The sequence below is a fragment of the Onychostruthus taczanowskii genome, unplaced genomic scaffold (assembly GCF_017590055.1).
Source record: "Onychostruthus taczanowskii isolate IOZ18803 unplaced genomic scaffold, ASM1759005v1 scaffold92, whole genome shotgun sequence".
Lineage (NCBI taxonomy): Eukaryota > Metazoa > Chordata > Aves > Passeriformes > Passeridae > Onychostruthus > Onychostruthus taczanowskii.
Window position 1 is genome coordinate 33335 of NW_024507213.1, and position 26271 is coordinate 59605.

The 26271-nt window shown below is 60.7% G+C and overlaps 2 protein-coding genes across 2 annotated transcripts; one reads left to right on the forward strand and one right to left on the reverse strand.

Annotated features, from left to right (window-relative positions):
• The first annotated feature begins 2134 nt into the window (after positions 1–2134).
• TRMT10B (tRNA methyltransferase 10B) lies at positions 2135–5186 on the forward strand. The gene is made up of 6 exons (XM_041426657.1): positions 2135–2154; positions 2427–2745; positions 3094–3172; positions 3464–3531; positions 3729–3852; positions 4538–5186. The coding sequence occupies exons 1-6, from the start codon at positions 2135–2137 to the stop codon at positions 4729–4731; spliced, it is 804 nt and encodes a 267-aa protein (XP_041282591.1). The 3' UTR covers positions 4732–5186.
• A 1282-nt stretch (positions 5187–6468) lies between these two features.
• Positions 6469–25562, reverse strand: FRMPD1 (FERM and PDZ domain containing 1). The gene is made up of 16 exons (XM_041426663.1): positions 25462–25562; positions 24641–24798; positions 23182–23284; positions 23062–23107; positions 22119–22226; positions 18382–18477; positions 16650–16775; positions 15444–15563; positions 15051–15187; positions 13516–13642; positions 13146–13241; positions 12117–12299; positions 11597–11744; positions 10147–10755; positions 7892–9014; positions 6469–7810 (listed from the first exon to the last, which is right to left on the reverse strand). Exons 1-16 carry the CDS (start codon positions 25560–25562, stop codon positions 6469–6471), a joined length of 4623 nt encoding a protein of 1540 aa, XP_041282597.1.
• Between the last annotated feature and the right edge of the window lie 709 nt (positions 25563–26271).

Consider the following 26271-nt stretch of genomic DNA (forward strand, 5'->3'; position numbering starts at 1 on the left):
AGAATAGACTAAAATAACAAAAATCCTGTGACTGCTCACAGCCTTGGCACAGGTGGCTGTGACTGGTCATCAATGGAAAACAATCCACATGCACCAATCACAGATGCACCTGTTGCATTCCACAGCAGCAGATAGTAATTGTTTACATTTCTCTCCTGAGGCTCCTCAGCTTCTCAGGAGAGGAAAAATCCCAGCAAAGGATTTTCCATAATATGGTTACAGTTAAGAGCTAACCCCGTGTGGAACCCCCCTCCTGCAGACACCCCACAGCAGTCCCAGCCCCATCCCCTGGGCTGGAAGGGGATTCCAACACGTGCTGCCCCTCAGTGCCACTCAGGTGTGAGCTGGAAGGGGTTTCCTGTTGTCATCAAATTGCAAAAGTTCCATACTGTTTTGTCTTTATCACACAAGTTCCATGCCTTCTTGGTGTGGTTTCACAGGCAGCTCTTCAGAGCACTGGCTCTTGCCTCCTCACAAAGTAGCTGACTCCAGCTCCTCCTCAGCCAGCCAACCACTATTTTATATTATCTTCCTCTTCTTGGTGACAGCTGTGGCCTGCTAAAGCCAGGCCTGCTCCTCACCTTTGATAACTGGCCCAGCTGCGACTCCTTAGGGCTGAGATTACTTTCTGCACCACCTTTATTTTCTTGTCCTCTACCTCCCCCAGTCTCCAGCGAGTGCTGCCTCTCAGTGCCGGTCAGGTGTGAGCTGGTGGTGCCCAGAATCCCATTTCACTGTGGCACACGGATGCTGCAGCCCGAGCTGCTGCCAGTGAGGCCCAGGGCAAGGAAGCAGGAGGGCCTTTGCTTGGAGCCACGGGTGTTGGGCCCGGCTGTGCACGGGGATGCTCAGGCGCCAGGCACGCACACATTCGGCGCCCAGGCTCCTCTCCCCAGGGGCAGTACCAGGATAAGGGAACAGGAGCAGTGGCTCAGGGACTCAGGAACAGACACAGGAACAGCAGAAGGAGCCACTGGGGTCTCAACAGCTTTTGGGGGAGGCTGCTCCTGTCCCCAGCCCAGGGGATGCCCCCAGGGGCTCCGCATGCAAACGCTCATGTGCTGTCTTAGGGAGATTGCTAATGTGTACCACGGTGACTAGGGTATGTGAAAATCACTTGTTCTTAAAAATTTTAACAGTTTAATGGTAATAAAATGGTTATAACAATAGTAATATAATTAGAGTAATAAAGTTTGAACACCTGAGATTAGGACAGTGTGAGGTAATAAAAACAAAGAGTTACATTACAGACAGTCCAGGTACCTTTTTCTGGGCAACACAAGTCCAAAAAAGGACCCACGTGAACAGAGATTAACCCTTAAAAACAACAGCCTGTTGTATATTCATATACTTCATGCATGATGCATAAATTCCATTGAAATAAAGGATTCTGTCTGTTCATCATCAACTTCTCTTAATCCTAACGGCATTTTCAGGCCTGAGCGAGGCAGGAAGAAGTTAGCTTCTCCTGATAAAAGAGCAATAAATTTTCTTTCTCTGAAAGATTCGGGTCTCCTGCAGCCGCCATCCAGTGGGAGCACCTCATTCCTTTCTAAAAAGACATCATTTCACATACATAGTTCCTATTTCAACTACAAAAAGTTACCTTTTAACTATGAAACTACATCTGGCTCCACAGAGGGTGGGATGCAGATTCCCAGGGGATCAGAGCTGACTGGGGGGGCTGCTGCTGCTCATGACCTGGCCGGCCAGCAGTCAGAGGCTCCCTGCAGCTCCAGACAGAAGGTGGTCATGCAGTTCTTCCAAATCAGAAGCCAGTTGTGGGGATTCATCGCCTATCTGAATTCCAGTAGTTATCCAGATGCCATCCGCTTACGCCTGTCTGCACAGACACAGTACGACGGGACAGAAAAGGCGGAATGACGATAAAAGCACCCAAAGCCAGGGTGCCCGACGGCGGAGCGCCCCTGGGCAGCTGTCCCCAGGGCCGGCGGCACCGGCGGGGCGAGCCGCTGACCCCGGGCGGGACGGACGGCAAGGAGCGCTAGATCGGACTCGGTGCTCGGTGCGTGCGGCGGGATCGGGCTCGGTGCGTGCGGCGGGGCCGGGCTCGGTGCTCGGTGCGTTTGGCGGGCTCGGTGCGTTTGGCGGGGCCGTGTTCGGTGCTCGGTGCATGCGGCAGGGCCGGGCTCGGTGCGTGCGGTGGGACCGGGCTTGGTGCTCGGTGCATGCGGCCGGGTCGTGCTCGGTGCTCGGTGCGTGCGGCGGGACCGGGCTCGGTGCTCGGTGCGGGGGCTGCTCGGGGGTCCCGGGGCTGTTCAGGGTCTCAGGGGCTGTTTGGGGTCCCCGGTGTTGCTCGGAGGTTCCAGGGCTGCTCGGGGTCCCGGGCGCTGCTCGGGGGTCCCGGGGGCTGCTCGGGGGTCCCGGGGCTGTTCAGGGTCCCGGGGGCTGTTTGGGGTCCCCAGTGTTGCTTGGAGGTTCCAGGGCTGCTCGGGGTCCCGGGGCTGTTTGGGGGTCCCGGGCGCTGCTCGGGGGTCCCGGGGCTGCTCGGGGGTCCCGGCCGCTGCTTGGGGTCCCGGGGCTGCTCGGGGCAGCCCCGGGCTGGGCTCAGCGAGCCGCGGTGTCCCCAAGGAGAGCGGCCGCCTGGCCTCGCAGATCCGGAGGCTGTACGGCGCGAACCGCCGCGCCGCTCGGCCCTTCTGGCTGTGCCTGACCGAGTTCGCGGCGGGGACGGCGATCTACGAGCAGTGCTTCCGCATGAACGACGGCTTCGCGGGGTACCTGGTGAGGGCCTGGAGCCGGGGGATCCCGCCCTGAGCTCTGCATCTCATCTAGAACTAGTCAGTTGTTGCTGCTGTCCCTTTCTGAAAACACCCCGAGATCTTTTGGTGAGGAGAGAATTAAATGGAGTGTTTAGGTGTGTTGATCAGTGCCTAGAACAGAAACATTGTCCAAGTGAAAAAGAAAAACCCCAGGTCACTGGGGATCTGTAGGATCCACCAGACCTTTGGCAGCTTGTATGTCCAAAGCAGCAGTGTCAGTCCTGGGATATCTCTGTGTCTGGGAGAGGGCTTTGTTCTGACACATGTACCTCAGGCTAATGGGCTGCTTCACTCTGTCTTGTGTTTTGAGATGGATACAACCCCAGAGAGTTACCTGGACCTGTTTCCTTTGGAGGCCATTGTTTATCTCACTCCTGACTCTGAGAATGGTAAGTATTTCACGTGCTTTAGGAAAGGGAGAACCAGGGCAAAAGGCTGCCTTTTAGAAATTTCTTTCTGAGGCCATTCCATGCCTCAGGCAAGTTGTTCCTTACATGGGCTGTCTCACACTGCATGAGACACACAGTGTGCTCAGACCTGGTGCTGGTTCTGTGCTGGTGGGACCCGTGTGCCCCAGGCCGGGGTGAGGGGCTCTGCCCAGGGCTGTCCTTGGCAGGGGGGTGTGCTGGGGAGCGCTGTCCTGCTGCGTGCAGCTGAGCCAGTGCCTGCCCTCTGTGCAGTGCTTGAAGACGTCGATCCCAGCAAGGTGTACGTGCTGGGAGGGCTGGTGGACGAGAGCATCCACAAGGTGCGTGGTGCCTGCCCGTGAGCAGCCACATCCCGCTGCGGTGCCTGCCTCCCCCGGCCCCTTCTCCCTCAGGCTCTGCCTGCACCCAGCAGCGAGCTGGCAGAGGCTGCAGCAGCGCCTGCCAGCCCCAGGGCAGGCTTGGCTGGCGGCTCTGTGCGAGGCAGCGTGTCCGTGTGTCTGTCCGTGTGTCCCTGCAGCAGCTGACCCTGCGGAGGGCGCGGGAGCAGCGCCTGCACACAGCCCGGCTGCCCATCCGGGAGTACATGGTGAGAGCCCCCAACGCCAGGAACTACCACTCCGAGACACTGGCCATCAACCAGGGTGAGGGCTGGAGGGCACGGGGGCTGGCTGTGCCCCCAGGGTCCCTGTGCACGGGGCCAGGGGGCTGCTGTGGGGACAGGCCACGGAGGGACAGCGCTTCTGAGACCCGTGCCACCTCAGCCAAGGCTGGCAGTGGCAGGGAGGGGTCTTGGTGTCCTGTACCCCCATGGGCTGGCACTCCTGGTCACAGCAGAGGATGTGCTCGTGCTCCTTCTCCTCTGCAAGGGGAATGCCTCTCTGTTGGGCACTGCAGAGGAGCTCGTGACCCAGGCCAGAGTTTTTACCCCTGACGTGAGGATTGTGTTGCCCCTCCATGGACACAAGGCAGAGGAAGTGGCTGGGGGCTCTGTGTGCCCAGGGCATGGGGTCTCCCTGCCTGGGAGTGATAGTGGGAGCACAGCAGGTGTGGCTCACTACCGGGGGACACCGGCAGGTGGCACGTGTCAGCCATGGCAGTGACAGGGGCACCTTGCTCTATTTGACACAGCCACTGCTTTGCCCAGAGCTCCCTAAAGTCCTCTCCAAAATACCTGTCTGCCCCAGGTGAGCTGCCTCAAGCAGGTGTTAGGTGGGGGACCTTCCCTGGGACAGCTGTCATCACCTCCCTCGTGTTTGGTGGGCGTGTGGAGCTGCTGGCACCACTGTCCCAGCCCGTGTGTGGCTCAGCCCCTCTCTGCTCTGACAGTCTTTGACGTCCTGTCCACCTACTACGAGACACAGAGCTGGCCAGCAGCCCTGAGGGCTGGAGTTTCTTCTGGAAAAGGCTACGTGCTGCCGGACACAGCGGATCAGGTGGAAACAGCCCAGAGCACCACTGCTGCCCAAGGAAACTCTTTATTTCGCGCTGAGGAGCCGCACAGGCAGGAAGCAGCAGCATGAGGCACAGGAGGCAGCTGTTTCCAGCAGAGTGAGGACCTCGTTGGAGCAACACCTTCTACCTCAGGAATGCGGTGCTGGACATCGCCCGTGGCCCCCAGCGGGAAAGGAAAGCCTGGCGGAGCCTGGGATCAAGTGAAAACTGACAGGAATTCAGTTTTGCTTCTTTGCAGCTGTTTGTTTGTGACTCCTGCACCTACGCTTGTTCTGAGGCGGGGAGGAGAGCTTTAGGGTGTGTTCTTCATTTTATTGAAACAGAGCAAGGTGAAGTTAGGATTGCAAAGCTTTTGGGCAAGGGAAGCGCCCTGCCAGGGGACAGGAGAGTGCTGCTCCTGCAGGAGATGGGCAGCAGCTCCCAAGGGCACTGTGTCCCAGCAGCTTAAACCCACCCAAGGCTTGGTGAGTTGTTGAAGCCTTTGGCTAGTTGTATGCATCTAATATAAAATAAAAGGTTTAGATCCCCATTGTGTCCCTACAGTTACTGATGAGTGGTACCTCGTCACTCCTGGCACACACAGGTCCCTGACCCCGTGTCCCTGCTGCAGGTACCTGGGCTTGGCTGTGCCCTGCACGGAGCAGTGCTGCTCGCCAAGCCACAGCAGGAGCGTGTTTGGTGCAGCTGAGCCCATACATTACCTCAGCCACTGCTGCCAAAAGAGCCCTGAAACCTCATGGCCAGTGGCAGCAGGACCTGAAGGTCATCTGAGGTAAGTTTGGTTATGTGTTTTCATTCCTCTCTCACAGCAAACCCTTGCACAGCCCTGGGGCTTGTGTCCGAGTGCGTGTGACAGTGGGGAGTGCAGGAGCACTGGGGGTTTGACCCAGCTGCTGAGCTTCAACCCAGGCCAGGGCTTAACCTGAGCTTAAGCCATGACAAGAGCTGTGTTGGCCAGTGCCTGCTGCTGTGCCCTGGGAGCTCTTGGCATGCTGCACGTGGAGATGATCCCCTTCAGTGTCCCAGAGCCAGGGGACAGTCCTGTCCCCACCGTGCCCGGGGAGAGGTGGTGCCATCACTCAAGCCCACCCGTGCCCCTCAGCTGCCGAGTGCAGCCCCCCACAGCTCCCTGGGGAGAGGCAGCCACCCCCAATATCCCCCGGTGGGCTCAGCAGGAGGGACTGGCTGTGCCCTGTCCCAGGCCGAATCACCTGTGGCTCGCACCTGGCCAGGTGAGCGGCACCTGCGGGGAGGGCTGCTCCCGGCCGGTCCCCGCACAGCTCTGGCAGCGTTCCGGGGCCGGGGCACGGCCGGGAGCGCTGCCGGGAGCCGCCGGGGCTGGTCCCGCTCCGCCCGGCGGGCAGGGCTGCCACCACCCCCTCCGGCCGAGCAAAAGCAGCTGGACGTGCCATCACTGTGTTCCCTCGGCCTCCGAGGTGCAGAAAGCCACCTGGGGTCCCTCACATTCGGCCAGGGTCGGGGTGGGTGTCCCCTCAGTCCAGAGCAGCGTGAGCGAGGCAGGCTGAGCGGCTCCCACTCGGAATTCCCCACGGGCGGCAAAGGCAGCTGAGGGAACACCGTGAGGCTGGGCACCTGCACAGCCTGTGGCAGCCAGGCCAGTGACACACACACTGGAGTGCTCCAAGAGCACCCGGGGCACGGCTGCTCTTGGGGAGCCACCCCAGTGGGTGTGGGCACGTCCTGCCGCGGCCACCCTGGGCTCAGCATCTCCTGGGGGACAGCCTGAGGCGCACAGAGGGCACACATCTGGGCTCTGTCCCCCTCGTGTGCCCCCAGCCTGCCCGTCACAGCCACGGGGACGCCCTGAACTGCTGCAGGAGACAGAAGATGGCAGCGGCCAGGGCCGTGTGCTGGCGGGCGAGCAGCTCGGTGCCCAGCTCAGGGCAGACCTGCCCGTGGAGCTGCTGGTGCAGGGCCTGCACCAGCTGCTGGTAGGTGCCCACCACATCCCCCAGCGCAGCTCCCAGCTCCTGCTGCCGCTGCCTGCACCGCCGGCAGTGTGTCACCTGGAAGCAGGTCACTGCCAGCTGCACCAGGCGGTCGAAGGTGGCTCTCAGAGCACGCTGCACCTCCGTGAGGGGCTGCTCCGTGCTCAGCAGCGCCTGGCAGCTGGACAGCAGGTCCTGGGAAGCCCAGCCCAGGGCACCCTTGCTCTCCACACCCTGCTCTGCACATTGGTCGTGCAGGTGGGTCGCCTGGCTCCCACAGAGCTTCCCCACAACCTCCTGCAGCTCCACAGTGTAGGCCAGGAAGCGGGAGAAATCCGCAGGGCTCACCCACGCCTGGTCCTTCAGCTGCCCCAGCACTCGGATGTGGGGGTCCTGCCCTGCCGTGTCCCCAGCAACAGAGACTGGGAAGCCGCTCCCAGGGGTGCTGGGAAGGCTGCAGCTGCTGGACGGAGGGGTGGTGAGGGGCCCTGGCAGCCGGGGGGGGCTGGCTTCGCGCTCGCCCTGGCTGGGGGGCTGCGGGAAGCAGCTGATGTAGGGCAGGCGGCAGCCGCAGCTCTCCAGCCCTCGGGGGGCTGGGGAGGGCCCGGCTGCGAGGGGGGGGCTCTGCTCACCCTGCTCGGGGTTAAAGCAGAGGGACGAGTGCTTTGCAGCCCCCTGGGCTCCTGCTCCTTGCCCCAAGGGAACTGGGACGGAGGAGATGGCAAGCCCTGCAGATGGAGGCAGGCAGGAGTCCTTCCCCAGCCCTGCCGCCTGCTCTCTGGGGAGAGAAGCCCGTGCAGGCTGGGGTTCATTTCTTGGGTCTCCTGGGTCTCCTTGGGTCTGCTGCTGAGCCACATTTCTTGGGTCTCCTGGCTGCCCTGCAGCCTGCCCTGAGCTGCTCACCAGCTCCTTGCCAGAGCCCGCTCCTGCAGGGGATGCTGGCACCATCCTGCCACCAGCCCTGCACCCGTGGCTTGTCAGACACGCCAAGGGCTGCAGTGGGCCGTGGCCCCTGTCCTGCAGGCTGTGTGACACAGGGCTGAGTGGCACAGGCTCTGTCCTCAGCCCGAGTGAGAGCCAGGAGAGGCGGGTGAGCACCCCCGAGGCGCTGCTGCAGTCTGCCAGGAGCTGGGCTGGCTCGGGGAGCCGCGCCTGCCCGCCGTGCACCTCCCGCAGGGTCTGCCCGCTCACCTGCCGGCTCCTGCCCGGGAGCACGGCCCGGGACACGGCCTGGGACAAGGACTGGGGCAAGGAGTGGGACACGGCGTGGGACAAGGACTGGGACATGGCCTGGGACACGGCTCCCTCGCAGCTGCTGCTGGCACGGCACTGAGCATCACCCTGGCACTGACCCTGGGCATGGCATTGAGCATCACCCTGGCACTGACCCTGGGCATGGCACTGACCCTGGGCATGGCACTGACCGTCACCCTGGCACTGACCATCACCATGGCACTGACCTTGGGCATGGCACTGACCATCACCCTGGCACTGACCGTCACCCTGGCACTGACCATCACCATGGCACTGACCCTGGGCATGGCACTGACCATCAGCACTGCCCTGACTGTTGGCACTGCCCTTGCCAATGACACAGCTCTGGCCCTCGGCTTTGCTCTCGTGCCAGGGAGCCAGGGAAGGCTCCACGCTGGCAGGGAGCAGCCCCTGCTCCTGGGCAGGGGCCGTGCTGGGGCCGGGAGCCGGTGGCAGCAGCCCGAGCTGGTCAGAGGGGCACACAGCAGCAGAGGGCACGAGGCTGGCCTTGTGCTGGCTGCCCAGCAGCTCACCCCCCTCCTCCTGCGGCGCCGCGCTCTGCCAGCCTGCAGTGGGCACACGGCTCTCCTCGCCCAGACAGCCGGGATCTGCCTCCCCTGGGGAGCTCTCCTGGGCAGCTCCACTCCGACCTCGGGGAAGGGGCTCCAGGGCCAGCAAAGGGGGCTGCTGTGGCTGGGGGCTGCTGTCCTGCTCCCCACACTGGCCACCAGGAGGGTGAACGTCCAAAAGGGAGGCAACCAGCCATTCCACCACCGACTTTGTCTCCGTGGTGTCAGCTTCCAGCAGGTCAGAGCAGGGGTCTGTGCCAGCAGTGTCCCTCTGGGCCCGGGGGGCTGCAGCAATCCCCCTCTCCATGTCCTTCCCTGTGTCCTCTGTCGGGGGCTGAGTGGGTGGCCAGGAGCAGCAGCGCTGTGGAGAGCCTGGGGCAGCTGCAGGGAAACTGACCTGCGAGGTGTAGTCAGTTTTCAGGAAAGACCTTCTCTTCCTCAGGCTCTTGCTGTAGGTCAGCTCCTTCTCCTGCCCCTGCTTCTCCCTCCTTGGTGCGTTCTCCCCCAGGCTGTAGCACCTCAGCCTCTGTGGGATGCAGGAGGAGGTCTCTGTGCCCTCCCAGGATGCTGTATCGCAGCCTGTTGGCAAGAAAAACACGGAAATCAGGAGGAAATCCCGGGCAGCAGAATGTCCTCATGCCTACACAGTGGGCCAAAAAGCAGGACTTGGGATCACAGGCACAAAAGTGCAGCAGCAATGCCTGGCTCCCGAGGGCAAAGGGAAATGGTCTCTCGTGATCAAGAACCTGCTTGGAGTGGGATGTCCAGAAAAATCAGAGCCTGGCTGTGTGGCTACAAGGGCTGAAGCCCAGGGCTGGTGATGAGGGAGCAGCTTCACCTGGAGGCAGGGGTGGCTGTAATTCCCCAGGTAAATCTGGGGCCAGCAGCAGCTGTGGGTGTATCACTGCACAGAAACATGCCCAGGGGCTCCCAGCTCTGTATTTCATATTTCGGTGGTAACAATTTCCACAGCAAGTTTCCTGCCTGGGCACAGTACAGTGACTGTGCACTGCTGTAAAAGCCAAAACTGTTCTAATGGCATGAATTAAATTCTTAAGAGGTTCTGTTAATACTGAAAGAGCTGATTACTTCAGGAAGGAGAATACTCCCATTTCTGAGGAAATACAGCGGTCAGGAGCTGCCCAGCCCTGGGAATCCTTGGCCCAGCTCTGAAACCAGCCTCTAACCTTTGAGCTTGGGGGTTCATGTAACAATGTTTTACAGGTTTGGGCGATTCCAGAATGCTGCTCCTCTGCAAACTGACTTTTCCCAACACCCGGTATTTGCACGTGGCAACAAATCCCCCTGTAATGTCACTGTAAGGGTGCTGAGGAGTGGCCTGCAGAGGACAGGGGGCTTCAGAGGTCCTTCCAAAGTCTTGGAAAAGCCCCCAGGAGGACTGATTGCCACCCTGAACTTTTTTAAGATTTTCTAAGCCTTCTGATGTTTGCATTCTTGTAGCAAACTCTCTCACACACTTTCCTGTAAATAACTTATTGTTTCGCATAATTTTATGGAGGAGGAGAAATTTGATGGGCTGTTGGTTTGCCCGGTGTCATTGGAGAGGTGGCACTGTCACCCTCCAACCCACTGTCACCTTTGGAAATCTAGAAACGTTGGAGTCAGAGAACAAAGTTCCCTTGTTCCCCCTGAGAGCAGCGACCCCGGCCCCACCGGGCAGCCGGGACCCCCGGCACGGCCGTGCCTTTACCTGCCGGCCCCGGCGGGCTGAGCCTGTCGGCGGCATCGTAGAACTCCTCCTCGGAGCTGGAGTCCCCGAAGCCCGGCGGCGGCCGCAGCACCGGCTCGCCGTCCCCGGGGCCGCTGCCCGCGGGGGATGCGCTGCAGCACCGGCTGTAGTCCCCCTCGGAGCCCTCCCGAGCGGCCGAGCGCTCGCCCTGCCCCGCGGGGCCGGCCCCGGGCCCCGGCGGCACCTGCACGAAGCACAGGTAGTCGCCGGTGCCGGTGCCGGTGCCGGCGGGGCCGGCGCACACCGGCACGAAGCTGCGCTCGGAGCTGCGCATCTCCCGCACGGTGGGCGTGCAGAGGCGCAGCAGCTCTGGCCTGGAGGAAGAGCACGCTCCCAGCGCCTCCTCCTCCAGCGCATCCATGGAGTCGCTGGAGCCGCTCGTCTTGAAGCCCCGGCTCTCGGTGTTGGCCGAGTCGGACGCCTCGGAGGCGCTGTCGGCGGCGTTGTCACCGCCCGTGTCCCGCGGGTCGCCGCCGCTGGCCGCGGGGCTGCGGGGCTCCGGCCGCCCCTCCGCGCGGGGACCCGGCTCCCAGGAGTCCTCCGAGTCGCTGCAGGCTCGGGATTCGTACCCTGCGGGTTAAAGGAACCCGTCGGCCCAGGCTGTGGGTGGGGGGCTCAGCCAGACCCCGGGGGCTCAGCCCTCGCCAGCCCCCCGAGCTGCAGGGAGGGGGGCCCAGGGAGCAGGGGGTGCTCCAGCTCAGAGCAGCCCCCCGAGCTGCAGGGAGGGGGGCCCAGGGAGCAGGGGGTGCTCCAGCTCAGAGCAGCCCCCCGAGCTGCAGGGAGGGGGGCCCAGGGAGCAGGGGGTGCTCCAGCTCAGAGCAGCCCCCCGAGCTGCAGGGAGGGGGGCCCAGGGAGCAGGGGGTGCTCCAGCTCAGAGCAGCCCCCCGAGCTGCAGGGAGGGGGGCCCAGGGAGCAGGGGGTGCTCCAGCTCAGAGCAGCCCCCCGAGCTGCAGGGAGGGGGGCCCAGGGAGCAGGGGGTGCTCCAGCTCAGAGCAGCCCCCCGAGCTGCAGGGAGGGGGGCCCAGGGAGCAGGGGGTGCTCCAGCCCGGAGCAGCCCCCCAGCCAGCAGGGCAGGGTGCAGATGGAGCAGGGGGAGCTCCAGCCCAGAGCAGCCCCCCAGCCAGTGGGGCAGGCTACCCAGGGAGCAGGGGGTGCTCCAGCTCAGAGCAGCCCCCCGAGCTGCAGGGCAGCTGCCAGCCCAGCTGACCCCCGCCCCAAGCCTCGGTCCCCACAAGCCCGCAGCTGTCAGAGCAGCAGGGAGGGCACCGTGAATGCTGGAAAAGCCCTGTCAGATCACCGAGCCCAGCCTCGATCTAACGCAGGTGCCACCGCACAGCCCCGGGCTGCTGCTCCCAGGTCATCCACCCGCTTCCTCCCCACCCTGTGTCAAAAAAAGGCTGTTTTTATACACCTTCCTCCGCTGAGACACGGTGCAGCTGCTGTTTTTTCTCTCCCCAGGTGAACACGGAGGCGTTTGCATCCACGAGGAGTCTGTAGTAGCCAGCGATGAGACAGACCAGGTCCTTGGCACTGTTTGACTCCAGCAGCAGAGTAAGCACCTTTTTTTGGTTTATTTTTCGGAGGTGTGGAGGAGAATAGAGTAAAGAAGATTAGAATAAACAAATATTGCTTGTACCACAGTGGGCAGGAACAGGCTGCACAAGGACAAGGCACCCCCTCTGTCTCTTACAAGGAGGCACAAAGAGGAGTAATTTATTTTTCTCACCTTTTGTGCCTTTGCTGCATCTCACTGATGGAGGAAAAACCACTTCCCCTCAGCAGGAAGAATCCCTTCTCTCTAGCCATATTTTTGGTCCTTCCTTTGAGCTTTCCCCCCCGGTCTGTTCTAAGCCCTTTATCCCCGTGACTCCCCCAGCCTCAGGGGAGAGCTGACGGCGCGGGGGGCTCCCCGTGCCCACTCAGCTGCTCACCTTCAGGTCCTGCAGGTAGATCTTGACGGTGCTCACGCGCTCCGAGTCCTCGCTGAGCTCCACCCTGCTGATGCTGGGGAACTCGGCCAGGCTGCTGACGATGTTCAGCTTGCTGTTGATGATCTGGCTCACGCCGTGCTTGGCGCCCACCAGCAGCGCCACGTACGACTCCCTGTCCTGCAGCTGTGGGGCACGGGTTAACCCGGGGGCAGGGACCCCCAGCCGGGCTGGGCAGGGCCCCCTGGGCCCCCTGGCCTCCTGGGCATCCCTGCTCTGACTCTCCTTGCTGCTGCTGCTGCTGCAGGAGCCCGCTGCACCAGCTGCCCCCATGCAGGGACCAGCAGCCTGCCTTGGGCGGCCCCAGGCATGCAGCAGCCACACGGCAGCCCCAGGGATGGGCTGGCACTGCCAGCCGTGTCACCTGCCAGCCCAGGTGTCCCCAGTGAGACCTGCTGCAGGGTAAAAACTTCACAAAGGCATTTCTGGGCCTGGAAGAAGTGTCAGTGCTTTTTGTTAGGGTGAGACACTTAGTGAAAAATGAATTAACGCTCATGTGATCTGGCAGAAATTGTTCAGTTTGCACGTAGGTGTAGAGTTCAGCACTGCTTTGACCCATGGGGGTCTTGCTGTGGTACAGGCCCACCAGCACGGCTCAGCCCCCAGTGTGACACAGCTTGTGTTCTGCAGCTCAGCACAGACCCAGCTGGGGACAGGCAGAACAATCAACAGCCCAAGAAACCTCTCGTGAGTTCTTTTTCACTGTGAGGTTTCAGGGTTCCCAGTATTTTCTCAACAGCCTGAAGCCTGCCCACATTTCCCAAGTACTTTAGAACACACAAAGGACAGACAGGGTCTATCTGAAGAGCAAGAGTGGCAGCTTCCAGTCAGGAAAACACGCACAGCTGCTCTGCAGGCTGGTCTGTGCTGCGGACGCTTGGGAGGAATGAGGCTGAGCTCCTCCAGCACAGCCCCCGAGCAGGACCCACGGTGGCAAGGACAGGGAGGGGCAGTGCCCACAGCAGCCCCTACCATCATGGTGGCATTGAAGATCATCCCGCTGTACATCTTCAGCTCCCCCAGGATCTGCAGGTAGCTCAGGCGCACCTGGGCCGCGCCGGGCGCGTGCTGCGTGGGCAGGGGAGGAAACACAGTCAGGAGCAGCACTGCAGCAGGACACAGCCCCTGCTCAGGACTGGGCTGTGACCAGCACGTCCAGCTCAGTCTGCCGGGCAGCAGAGGAGCCCAGGGACCACCCCACACGGCCCTCTGAGCCTGGCACACAGCAGGGAGAGTGGGCACAGCGAGGGGGGCAGAGAACAGCCCCGGGTGACACGCAGGAGGAGATCTGGGGGGGACACCATGACCTGGGGGGGACACTGACCTGGGGCTCACACCTTACCTTCTGCCGAGGGTCCAGCAGCACCTGGTTCCTCTTCAGGTGGTAGCTGATGGCTTTCTTGATGTCCTTCCCTCTCATGTTTCGAAGCAAGGTGGGCGAGATGAAGTTTTCGATCCCCCAGTCCCTCCTGGCAGAAAGAGGGAAGGGAGCACAGGGGGTGCCAGCCACGCTGACCCCCAGCAGCACAGGGCAGGGGCACCAGGCAGCCCTGGGGGGCTGTGACACCCCCAGTGGCCTCACTGGCTCCAACTCCCTGCTACCTGCACCTGCCAGCAGGTCAGGAGTGGCGCCGCACAACGTGGACTTTGGGGCAGAATGGCCATTTTCTCGTGGTTTCCCAGGAGGGAGTTCACAGCCTGCGTGAGCAGCACAGTGCCCATCTCCCCCCACCATCCCCAGGATGGAGCCTCTGTCCTGGCATGGCCCTTGCTTTGGTGGCAGGATTATGACATTTCAGCAGGTTCAGCCTCCTGCACCCAGAGCGTGGCCCAGGTGTGCTGCTGGAGAGTTCACCCAGCCCAGGCATGAAACACCTGTGAGGTGAGAGCAGTGCAGCTGCCCCTCGCCCCCACTCCCTGCACACAGCTGGGCACATCTGGCTGCACAGTGCCCAGTAATTAACCTGGCCACCACACCAGTGCTGGTAATTAACGAGTAATTAACTGCTGCCTAGAGCAGGGCCCCTCCAGGGCAGGTGCAGCCCAAGAGCAGCAGGGCACACCTGCCCTTCCAAAAGCACTTTTTGGTCATTTCCCCGCAGATCCCAGGATCCACCACTGCCCAAAGGAGGTATTCCTGGCATGCTTCTGGCTGTGCAAGGCTGATGATTGCACCCTCTCTCTCCGTTCCCTGCAGTCAATACTGGCAGGAGCAGCTCGGGTAACCATCCCTGTGTGACAGATCTGCAGTTTCAAGCCCCTGGCCCTGTGACAAAGACCCTCCCTGTGCCTCGGGACACACCCAGGAGTTCAGTGCCTGCACTACCCAGGCAGGTCAGGGGGTGTGTAGGAATTACATATCCTCTGAACAGAGGGAAACATAGTTCTCCCAGAAAAGTCCTGGGAAGCTGTGTAGAAGCTGTGGGAAACTTATAAGAAATAATTCAAGAAATTATCATCTCTTTCTGTAACCACTGTTTATAAATATGGTTCTCCAGAGTGCACTATTCATAGCTCACCCATAGTGTAAAAAAAAAATATTCCTGAAAGCCAACCAAGACTTAAATCCCCCATTATTTCTATAAACACTGTAGATTTCAAATAATAAAATGTGTTTTCATACCTTCTGACGCTAAAGTCTCTAGATCACCTTTAAAGTCTCTATATCACCTTTAACTGTCCCCAGCACCCCTTCAGTGGCAGGGGTTGAGGACAGGGGGGCCCGAGGCCACCCTGCAGCACAGCCAAGGGACTGCAGTCCCCTCTGGACTCTGTGCAGAGCTAAGCAGGGGGCAAACAGCAACCTGATGCCACTTTTGGGGTCTCCAGCTTTCGCAGGGCGCAGTGACAGCGGGGCACAGGAATCGGAGCACTCACTCGATGTATTTCAAGGACACCTTCTGAGGCTGGGCACAGGCAGAGATCCTCTCCTGGATGTGCAGCGCGGCCAGGCGCAGCGCCACGCTGCACTTCATCTCCACCGCAAACCTCTCCTGGAGCACGTCGCTGCAGCTCTGGGGCAGACACAGCACGGTCAGGCCACAGGCAGGCAGGACAAACTGCCACGCCACGCCACGCAGCCAGGCCAGGGCATCCCCAGCCAGGCATACAAGCTGATTTAAGAGTTTAAGGCACATCGAATTGAAATGCCCTGGTTTTAAGGGCTCTCCGTTTCCATAGAGCTGAGCCAGCCTGAGGCACGCTCTGGTTTAAAGCAGAAATGAGGACAGGGTGAGAAGGGATTGCTAGGCGTGGAAGGCCCAGTGTCACCTGCAGGTACAGGTACTCAAAGGCCACCGGGTCTTCCTGCAGGAGGTCCAAGGGGTCCCTGGGGACAAAGCACACCCTGAAGAGGCAGCGGTAGTCGTGAGAGTCTCTTTTCTGGACCACCTGCAAGAGAGAGGGGGTGTCACAGCACAAGCCCCCCTCCAGGGGTGCACCACGAGCCTTTGCCCTGCAAACCCACAGGAATGGTGTCACACCACGGGCAGGGGCACGGTGCAGATCGTCCTGAACAAACACAAGGAGACTTTGCTACTGCTTGCAACTTTATCTCTGATTCTCCATCTGGTTTTTTCTTCTCCCTGCAGTAGCCCAGAAGCCCTCTGACAGCAAGACCTCATTTAAATGCCCAGTGATCCCAAAGACTTGCAGTGTCACCAGGACAGAGGCTTTGGGGCTGTGTGATAGCAGCAGGGGAAGGGGCAGGCTGCTCTGCTTTGGAGCGCAGCCACAAGACACAGCAGCCCTAAACAGACCCCTGAATCATCCCTGTAATGTCAGTACAATGTCAAGGCTCTGAGCTATCCATCAGCATATTTTATTCTGGGCAGGTCCTGCCCAGCGGAAATCCTGACCCATGTGCTCAGTGGTGTGACAGCAGCAGCCACTGAGGGACTGGAGCTGGATGATCCTTGTGTGTGCCTTCCCACCCAGGGCACTCTGTGTGACTGCAGGGACCCCTCTGCAGGGGGCTGCCAGCCACCAAAGGCAGCAGCACGGAGCTGGGGCAGCTGAGCAGGCACCTCTGACAAACCTGCACGGCTGCAGGGCACGAGGAACTGACTCAGAACTCAGCCCAAGTGGCCCCTGCCGGGGCAGAAGCTCTGATGCTCAGGGAGCTGTGAGCAGAGGTCAGGCACAGCTGCCTTAAAGCTGCCTCAGGCTCAAGCAGTCCTCAGCAGACGGGCTGCTGTGCCAGGGGGCACAAAGGCTGTCACCCACCACTGCTCTGCAGGCAGCACCAGCCCAGGGGTACTGCTGTGTGTGTGGGGGCACTCAGGGTGCTCCAAAGGTCCTTCCCCAGGGGCGTGGGGTGTGGACACCAGGGCCAGAAGTGGATGGCATGGCGGGGGCCGAGCTGAGCTCGCCCCTCTGGTGACCCCGGCAGCACTGGGCTCCCTGTGCCCTCACCAGCCTCTCCCGGGGGGCAGTGCCCCTCTGCAGGGCTGTGGGGCGCAGGGGGGCCCCGCTCACCTGCGCAATGAGCTCCTCCTCGTGCAGCAGGTGGATCTTGGCCAGGTTGTACTGCTCCTCCAGCGCCAGCGCGAAGTGCGCGATGCTGCGGAGGGACAGCTTCTCCTGCAGCGTCAGCACGATGTCCTGCAGGGCACAGGGCTCTCGCAGGGCACTGCTGCAGGGCTGCCAGGACGTGCCCCAGCCTGCAGGGCTGCGGGGCACGGACAGGCAGAGCACAGCCGTCCCAGCAGGCGGAGGAGAAGGCGGGCAAGCTGCAGACCCCGAGGTGGCACAGGTATCAAAGCCACCGCCTGCAGCTGCCTGTCCTGAGCTGCCTCCCACCCACTGCTTGGCTTTTCAGCTGGGTTGAGCACTTTCTGTCACCCCTGAGTGACAGAAACACCCCGAGTGTTTGCTGTGCTTGTTATTCTAGCTTTCTAGAACTCTGAAACATTTGGGAAGTGGCCAAGGCCAGGCTGGACAGGATTGAAGCAAGTGAGAGGTGTCCCTGCCCATGGTAGGAGATTGGAACAGGATGGTCTCTAAGCCCAAATCAGTCTGTGAATCTATGGTTTTTGACAAAACTAAAAAGAACTTGTGAAGAACACTTCTCTGCAATAAACAAGAATTTGAGACCGTAACTGTAAAAAATCCTGCCACATCTGACTGAAGCTGGTGTTTCACTTTGTAATAGAGAATTCTGTCAATATTCTAACTGCGACAGAAGTAACAAGGTTTACTTTTGGCAAAAAGAAAATACCACCTCAGGCTTGACTGAGCACAAATTGAAACAGAAGCCCTTGGGCTCACTCAAGCCTTTCGAGGCAAGCATAAATGTTTGTCTCACCTCAGTTTTAAGCCAGGATGTCTCAAAACACAGAGGAATTTCTGGAAACACCTAACTTGGGAAGCATTTTACTCATTTAGGTGTTTCTGGAGGGCACTGGTGAGGGCTGCTCTCAGAAACTGGGAAAACTTGTTGCATGTCAGAGCTGAGCAACTCAAGATCAAGTCAAAGAGCTAATCCATCCTTTAGAAATTAAACCCTTGGGGACAGGCACTCAAATATCTTTTTACAAGTCTCCTTTCCTTTCCATCTCCTTGCTTTATTCCACTATTTTATTTTTCTAGACCCTGCAAGTCAAAAGACTTGCAGACACTTACTTGCCTGAGAGACCACAACGGTTTTGTGAAGCTTGAACAAGCTAGACACACTCCTCCTTTTCTGAGAAAAGTTTTCACTGCATGATGAGTGAAATCTCTTTGTTTCCCTTTAATATACTTTCAGCCTGATAGCCCCAGAATGCCTGTCCATCGTGCAGGACACCACCTGTCCTTTAAGTAATTTATGCCCTCCAGCCACTGGCCATGGCCAAATCTTACCAAGTGCAACAGAAGCACTGAGCAGCCACAAGGATCAGGCCAGGAAACCTGGAGGTGTGCAAGGCTGTGCCCAAGCACAGCAGTTTGGGAAGGGCTGGATCCACGGCTCAGCAGAGCAGCACTGTGTTCTCAGGGGAGTGATCAGAGGGAGGATCACCCTTTGCTCAGGAGGATCATTCCCTCCTGTGCTGCCCTTTCACCTGGGGGGTGAATCAGTGCTCGTGTCTCCAGAGGGGAGCATCCTCACCAGGGCAGAACGAGGCTGGAGTCAGCACACCCAGCGTGCCCAGCACAGCCAGCTGGGGGGCTGCAGGGGCCCTGCCTGCCCCTCTGCTGGGCTGGCCTGCTGGCAACAGGGCCTCCTTACCTTCACAGTGGTGCTGCTCTCAAAGCGGAACGCCTTGGTCTGTCCGTTCTCCAGGTACACCTTGAGGACGTTGGGCATGAACAGGAGGGAGCTGCCCTGCAGAACAAAGGCAGCAGCTGGAGCCTCGGGCACCCAGCCTGGCCACCAGCTGCTCTGTCCCGCCATCCAGGAAAACCCTTCTCTGCCTTGCCAACCCTCTTGCACGGCACCAGGCTGGCTCCTGACCGTGCTTCTGGCACGGGGAGACAGAAGGAGGGCACAGCAAGGCTTTACCGGAACGCCCGGGGCAGCACCGCCTGCGGCAGCGCTGGGAGCACGGAGCCACACTCCCCGCTCACCCCCAGCACCCAGCATTGCCTCGGGAAAAGGCATCCTGCCATCCCCCAGCAGCAGGGACCCCCGCCCTGACAGCGGCCCCAGCGCTGCCCTCGCCACGCGGGGCAGCCGTGATATTTTGTGAAAAATGCTTTGCTAGGATTTGTCCCCTCCTGAGGGACTAAGGAGCCCCAGGAAAAAAATGTAAACAATTTATTATCTGCTGCTGTGGAATGCAACAGGGGCAGCTGGGGTTGGCGCATGTTGGTTGTTTCTAATCAATAATCAATCAAAGATGCAGCTGGCTCAGACTCTCTGGGAGTCAGGAGCCTCTGGTATCATTCCTCTCCTGTCCTTCCTAGCCTTCTGATGGATCCTTTTCTCTCTATTCTTTTAGCATATTTTATTGTATAATTTTAACATAATATATATCATAATATAACTAAACCAGCCTTCTGAAACATGGAGCCAAGGTTCTCGTCTCCACACACGGGGTATCCACCACAACGGGGAGCCTGCCAAACACACCACACTGCTTCCACCCAGCCCTGCCCCGAGATCTGACACGTCCCAGGCAGGGGGTGATGGACCAGAGTGTCCTGAGATGGGTCCCAAACAGGGGGCACAAGACGAGGACAGCCTCAGCGAGAGCAGCTCTGCTGGGTGCTTGGGGAAGGCTCTGAGGATTGGCCTGTCCTCCCAGGCAGCCCGATCCCCTCTCAGCCCTGCAGCAGGGGATGCCTGCCCCTCTCCCCCAGCTTCACCCCCGTTCCCCTGGCTGCTCGGGGCTCAGCAGTTCAGCCCTGCACCTCGGAGCTCCTGCCCAGCACCCTCTGTCCTGTTCTTGGGCCAGCACGCTGCTCCCACCGCCTAGGGGGTTTGTCTCCTTGTCAGAGAGCCTCAGGGTTAGCAGCGGGGTTTCTGGGATGATCTCTCCTGTGCCTCACGTCACAAACCTCACAGAGAGCCCACAGCCCCTGGAAGTGCTGCCAGGGCAAACATGAAACCCTTCTGAATCCCACCCTTGCTCCTCTCACGGCCACTTTTGGGGTCCAAGCTGCCTGCAGCCATTACTGAGAAAAAACAAGAGAACACTGCTGCTCTTTTCTCCAGCCCAGCTTCTGGGCCCTTTAGCCAGCCCAAAGAGCTCGTGTCTCTGGCAGGGGCTGCAGTGTGCACCAGCCCCAGGACAGTGATGCAGTTTCACAGCAGCTGCACGTCTGCCCTTCTCTCCCACGGCACAGACACGCGGGAGGGGACCTGCACCTGCAGCGCTGAACACCTGCCCAGAGCATCCCCACTCTCCTGCCCACATCCAGGGCACCCAGAGGGGTTCCAACCTTTCCGTGAGGGCTGCCAGAAGCTGAGATGAGCTGACCCTCCAGCTGCAGCAGCCGTGCCCTGCCGCGCTGCCGGGGCAGGGCTGGCTCCCCAGCTCCCCCTGCTAACAACGCGGCCGCGTCCCCGGGGGCTGTCCCCGGCGCGGAGCTCAGGATGTGGAATACATCAGCAGCCTGCAGAAGGCAGGGCAGCAGCGAGGCTCATGAACAATTCATGCTGCAGCCTGCAGGGTCGGGTTTCAGCTGCAGAACGCAGCCGCTGGGATCCTTCCCCCCGCCACAAGGATCACTTAGCCGTGCTCCATTAGGATGACAAGAGCAGTATATTTACTGAAACTGGAGGCTGTACACTTTTCAGGGCCATAATACCCATTTTGGCTGCCTTAGTACGTCAGCCCACGGAAAGGAGAGCAGCCCTAAAGCACTCAGGGCTGCCGAGGTGCATAGTGCTTTTCCAGAAAGAAATCATAAATATGCAACAAATTTATTCACTCTTCCTTTGTGCTAATACCTCACTGTTCAAAACAGGTTACATATCCAGATGGTGAAAAGGGAATCTAACACCAGTGGGACCCCAGCACCTGAATTAATTTCCCCTGCCTTTGTGCTGTCATTAAATTAATGGCAATCTAAACACTGACCGTGTCCCTCCTGTGCACTTGCAGAGGCTGCATCAGCTCCGAGGCTTTAGGGAGGATGGAGTGCAGCTTTCCCTCCACAGGTGCCTTCTTTAGAGTCTCACCCGAGCTGCTCTGCCAGGCTCCTTGGGAGCCATGGCTGGGACCCACGGGCTGTGACACGAGCCCAGCCTTGCAGCTGCGGGGAGCCGCAGGCTCACATCCCCAGCCGCTCTGCCGCTGATTTCGGCTCTGCCCGTGTCCCACCACCCGTCCTGCCCCAAGCCCTCGGGCCACCTGGGGCCACCTCCCGGGCACATCCTCCCGCTGCCATGCCCCGCCCGGTGACCCGGTCCCCTGCCCGCCAGGACCCCCACAGCCGTGTCACCGACCCCTGAGGGGTGGGACAGCCCTGCGAGGGCAGCCCTGGCACACCTGGCAACGGCGTGGCAGGAAGGGAGGGACCCCAGGGTCCAGAGGGGCACTGGGAACGTCTGGAAGCACAGCCGACCTGCCCTGCAGGCAGGAGGAGGAGGAGGAGGAGCGGGGTCCCGCCTGCAGTCACACGGGCAGGTGACACCCTCGGCTGCACCTCTGCCCGTGTGCAGGGCACAGGGAGCACACTCTGCCCTGGGAGCACCCCGAGCTGCACCAGGGAGCAGCAGGCAGGCCGGGGGGCAGCAGGAAAAGGGCCCGGTTTGTCCCTGCTGTGAAGCAGAAAGGCTGGTCAGACCTGGCCAGCCGAGCAGCACTAATGAGGCAGGGGGCAGAAAGGGGCACTTTGACCACAGGGTTCTTTCATCCTGAAAGACACCAGGAAAGGTCGACGGAGCTAATGACTCCCAGCTGACCCCGGTGAGCTTAGAAAGTTGCACAGAAGGAGCAGGAGCCGTTCAGGAGCTGTTCGCACCTTGGGCAGGACACAAGAGCTGTCACCTGTGCCGCAGGGAGAGCAGCAGGGGCAGAGCCGTGGGCACCCAGCAGCAGCAGCAGCAGCCCGGTGGTGGGCTGGCAGCCCCCAGGGGCTGTGAGCCAGCCCACCCCACAGTGGCCAGCACAGCTGTGCACGCCCTGGGGACACCCTCGGCAGGGACGGAGAGCAAGCCTGCCGCTGGAGCGCACGGTGACACCTAAGAGCAGGGCAGGGTGCCCGGGGACACAGCCGCCGGGCAGGGACTGTGCCGGGGGACCAGCCCGGCTCCTGCAGAGCACACCACCCTGCTCGCACAGCTGCCTCCACCTCTGTGGGCCGGGATTCGTCCTGCCCACGCTGCAGGGAGGGCTCGCCACGGAGGGATTAGCACTTCCAGGGAGGACAGCTGCCTCGGGCAGGGCGCAGGGAATGGCCTGGCTCCGCCGGGAGCGGGACGGAGCCAGCCCGAGAAAGCACATCAAAGACAAACCCCACGGCCCGGGCAGAGGGGCACAGCGAGCCCGGCCCCCGGGAGAGCCCCGCGGCCCTGACCTGCGAGTGTCCGTTCAGCAGCACCTCCTCCGCAAAGCGCACTTTGACGGGGTTGGTTTTCAGCCTCGCCCTCTTCTCCTCGGTGAGGAACGACGACTTGGGGCCACCCTGAAACGACAGCGGAGTTCGGGCGCGGGGCAGAGCCGTGCCGGGGCTAGCCCTGCGCCCCTCGCCCCCGCCCGGAGGGTGTCCCGGGGATGCCCACCGCCCCCAGCCCTACCCAGCCCCTTCAGACCGGCCCTGCAGCCAGCCCTGGCTGCCCAGCGAGCACACACGTGTGTGCCGGTGTCACTGTGCCCGTGTCGCCGCCCAGGTGAGCCAGCTGCCGTGCCCAGCTGTCCCCCACGCCCGGCTGGGGGGCTGCCAGCAGCTGGCTGGCACTGGGGTGCGCCTCATCCAGCTCACAGCGAGCCTGGCAGCGAGGGACAGACCCTGCCCGCTCTGCTGGGCTGCCCAGAGGGCTGCAAACTGCACAGAGAGCTGCCCGTGGCCACCAGGCGCTGCTGTCACACGACCTTGCTGTCACCAGGCTCACGCTTTCAGGAACTATGCACAAACCCCCTGTAAAGCATGGTGGTCCCCAAGAGCAGCAGCAGAGCCCCTCGGTGTCCCCGTGGCAGCTGCCAAGCCTTCACCTGCCAGAAGTGCCGGCGCCCCCTGCCCCAGCCCTCACTGCCCTGGGGACACGAGGATGCAACACGGGATTTGGGAGCAGCCCCGAGCACTCCGCACGTCCCAGAGCGCAGCAGGGTCTCAGCACGGAGCAGAGCCTGTCCCCGCAGCCCTGTCCCGCACCGGGGGCTGCCAGGAGCCGCTGCCAGCCCTCCCCAGGGCCGGCGGCGACAGCCGGGGATGCTCAGGGCCCGCCCGTGGCTCTGACCAGCCCCTCCAGCCCCAAGCCAGCCCAGTCCCGTGCCCTGGGAGCCGAGGAAGGGCCACTTACGGCGGCGCAGCGCAGGACGGTCAGGAGCAGCTCGTCACCGGCGTCCCTGCAAAGGGACCCGCGGTCAGCGCGGGCGGCAGCGCAGCCCGGGACACGGGGACACGGGGACGCGTGACACACCTGATCAGGCCGGCCGCCCGCTCCACGGACAGCCCGTCCACCGCGCTGGAGTTGATGGAGAGGAGCTGGTCCCCCGGCTGCAGCTTGCCGTCGGCCGTGCTCCCTGCGCGGCGGAGCGGAGTGAGGCACGGGCAGCCCTGCCGGCCGGGCACAGCGCCGCTCGCACGGCAAAACCCTGCGGGACCATCCCCTCCGAGAGCATCCCCTGCGGGACCATCCCCTGCGGGACCATCCCCTGCGAGAGCATCCCCGCCTCCCCTAACCCCGCACTGCCGGCTCCGGCACTCCCTGGTGTCCCCAAGTGCCACACCTGCACCTGGGGTGTCCCGAGACAGCTCCCCTTCCCTCCCAGCACCTGCTGCTTCAACAACCACACCTGGCTGGCCAAAGAAAAGGGGTTGAAGGACACTGGGTGCTGACACCGCCCTGTGTGTCCCTGCCTGTGTCCTTGTCCCCCACCCGAGCCTCCCTCTGCCCATGGAGAGCCCCGCAGGATCTGCCTGTCCCCTTGTCACAGCCCACCACGCTGGGAACCACGTAGCTGCGGGCTGCCATCAGCAAAGGACAGGCTCAGAAGGGCAGGTTTCTTTGTGCCTCAGCTTCAGACAGGTTTTTTTTGTGCTTCAGCTCTAGTAAAATGTTGATTTTTTTTTTTCTGATTTGGGGAAAAGAGAAGCACAGCAGAAAAAACACCCACTTCTTACTCCCCACAGCTCCCAGGTGATTTCAGCGTGTCTCACATGGCAAAGGGCATAAAGAGGAGTGGGAGTGACAGAGGTACATGCCCTGGCCCAGAGTCCAGCCAGCCCCCAAGCAGAGGGCTGCCACACTCACACCAACAGGTGAAAACTACGTGGTTTTGTGCACCCATTAAAAAAAAAAAAAACAAAAACAACAACAACAAAAAAAAACCCCAAAAACCTAATAAGAAAGCACCAACAGGTGAAAACCACGTGGTTTTGTGCAGCCATAAAAAAAACCCAAAAAACCCCAAAAAAACCCCAAAACCTAATAAGAAACAGAATAAGAGTTTTTGAGTCACACCCATCCCTTCTATAGCTAGAGGAGCTGATCTGCTCGATTTCAGCACTGCCTGCACACAGCAGCAAACCCCTGTGCCCTGTAAGCCAGGGTCTGTCCAGATCATTGTGACCACAGCAGAGTAAGATGAAATTCTCTAAGACAAGATTAAATTCTTCCTCTGCATTTCAGATACAACCAGGAGGGACTTCACTCTGAGCAGCTCTCTGCATCAGGCAGGCCAGCAGGTGAGCACAGGTGAGGGACCCGTGGGGACACTGACACTCCCACTGTGGGGCAGGGACATGTCCTGGCACTGCGTGTGCCACTGTCACCCAGGCTGTGCCCAGGGCTCACACACCCATCAGACACCCCAGAAACCACCACCCCTGCCAGCAGCTGATCCCTGACACCCCGTGCTGGGCTCTGAAGGCCACACCTGCCGTGACAGAGGCGATGGTCAGGGGCAGCCCGGGGCAGATCTCGAAGCCGTAGTGCTGCAGCACCAGGTCCTTGTACACCGTGACTGTCACCTTGGCCCGGCTGGGGGGCTGGGCTGTGCTGTCCCCAGCACTGTCCATCACTGCCACGCTGCCCCTGGGGACCACAGCACATGGTTAAAGATGATGTGAGCACCGCTTCTCCAAAGGATCCACACCATTCCCTGCTGCCCCCAGGCCGGCTCTGCAGCCAGCAGCGGCTCCCTGGGCTCTGCAGGAGGCTGGGGACATCAGCCTGGCTGTGACCACAGCTCCCCAGGCACCCCAGCCCGGTGGTCTCACAGCAGGAGAGGCCCAGGTGTGCCCCAGCACAGGCCATGACCTCCACCCAGAGAGCAGCAGCACCTCCACCCAGCGAGGCAGCGCGGGGACGCACAGCTCTGGCCCTCTGTGGGATCCATCAGCCCAGGATGTCCACCCTGTGTCCACTCCACCCTAATGCTGACTCACAGACCTCAGGGAAGGAAAGCAGCCACGGACCAGGATCCCTGGTGATGCAACCTAGTCAAAAATGCGGGCCCACAAAGAGAAGCAGGAGCCCACCTTCAAGAAGAGCAAGTCTCACACGGAGCAACGCTGCATTTCCTCCTCACAAAAGCACAGCAGAGCAAGGCAGCAGCATCAGTCCCTGCGAGCCAAGGGGGTTGCTGACAAAGGCTGCTGCCATTCTTTTTCTGCGTGTGTGTTTCCCAGAACAGAACCAGCGAGCAGGGTGTGCAGGCTGTGCCAGCCCCGCTCCCTCCTCAGAAACCCCACTCACCTGGGTGCGCTGTCCCGAGAGCGATGAAGCCATTTTGCTACCATTTGCTCTATTCTACATGTTTTTCGTGTATGGATTAAGCTAGTCTCCAAATCTCCCATTTACCTGGAAGCGACAGAAACACACAGTGACAGTGACTGGGGGGTTCCTCTGGACAGCTCTCAGCGTTACCAACACTAACTCACAACCCACCACAGAATAAAACAATATTAATTGTACTGTCTAACACCAAGAGATCAGCTTGTGAAGAGCAGGGCTGTGACAGAGGGTGACACGTGCTGTGACACTCATGGCACTGCTGCCCACCCAGCCTCCCCTGCTCGGTGCTTTTGGTCACCCATGCCACGGCCACAGTGCGTTACCCTTCCATGGCAGGCAGTGGTGTCCCCACTCCTTTCCCAAGGATTTCATGGGCTTCTTTTGGAGGTGCAAGGGCTGGGTGAGCTTCCCACCCCCAAACTGAGGCTGCCAGAGCACGAGTGCTCAGTGAAAGCAGGCTCTTGGTTTGACACTAACTACAGACACCAGAGCATGCTGCACAGCCCTGCAGGGGCACCCTGCAGCCGTGCACCACTGCCAAACCTCTGAGCTCTGACCCTGGGCACAGCTGTGGGCTGGGAGAGAGCCTAACATGAAACAAATTGTGCCTCTATCTGCCAGAAGCCGTGAGGAGTACCAGCTCCTTGTGTTTTCAGCCCTAAACTGCTGTATCCACCTTTCACAGGGTGCCTTCTGACCAGCCCAGGGGTTCCGCACGTCCTGACCTCCTCCCTCGCGCCTTCTGCTGGGACTGGACGTGCTGTGCCTCAG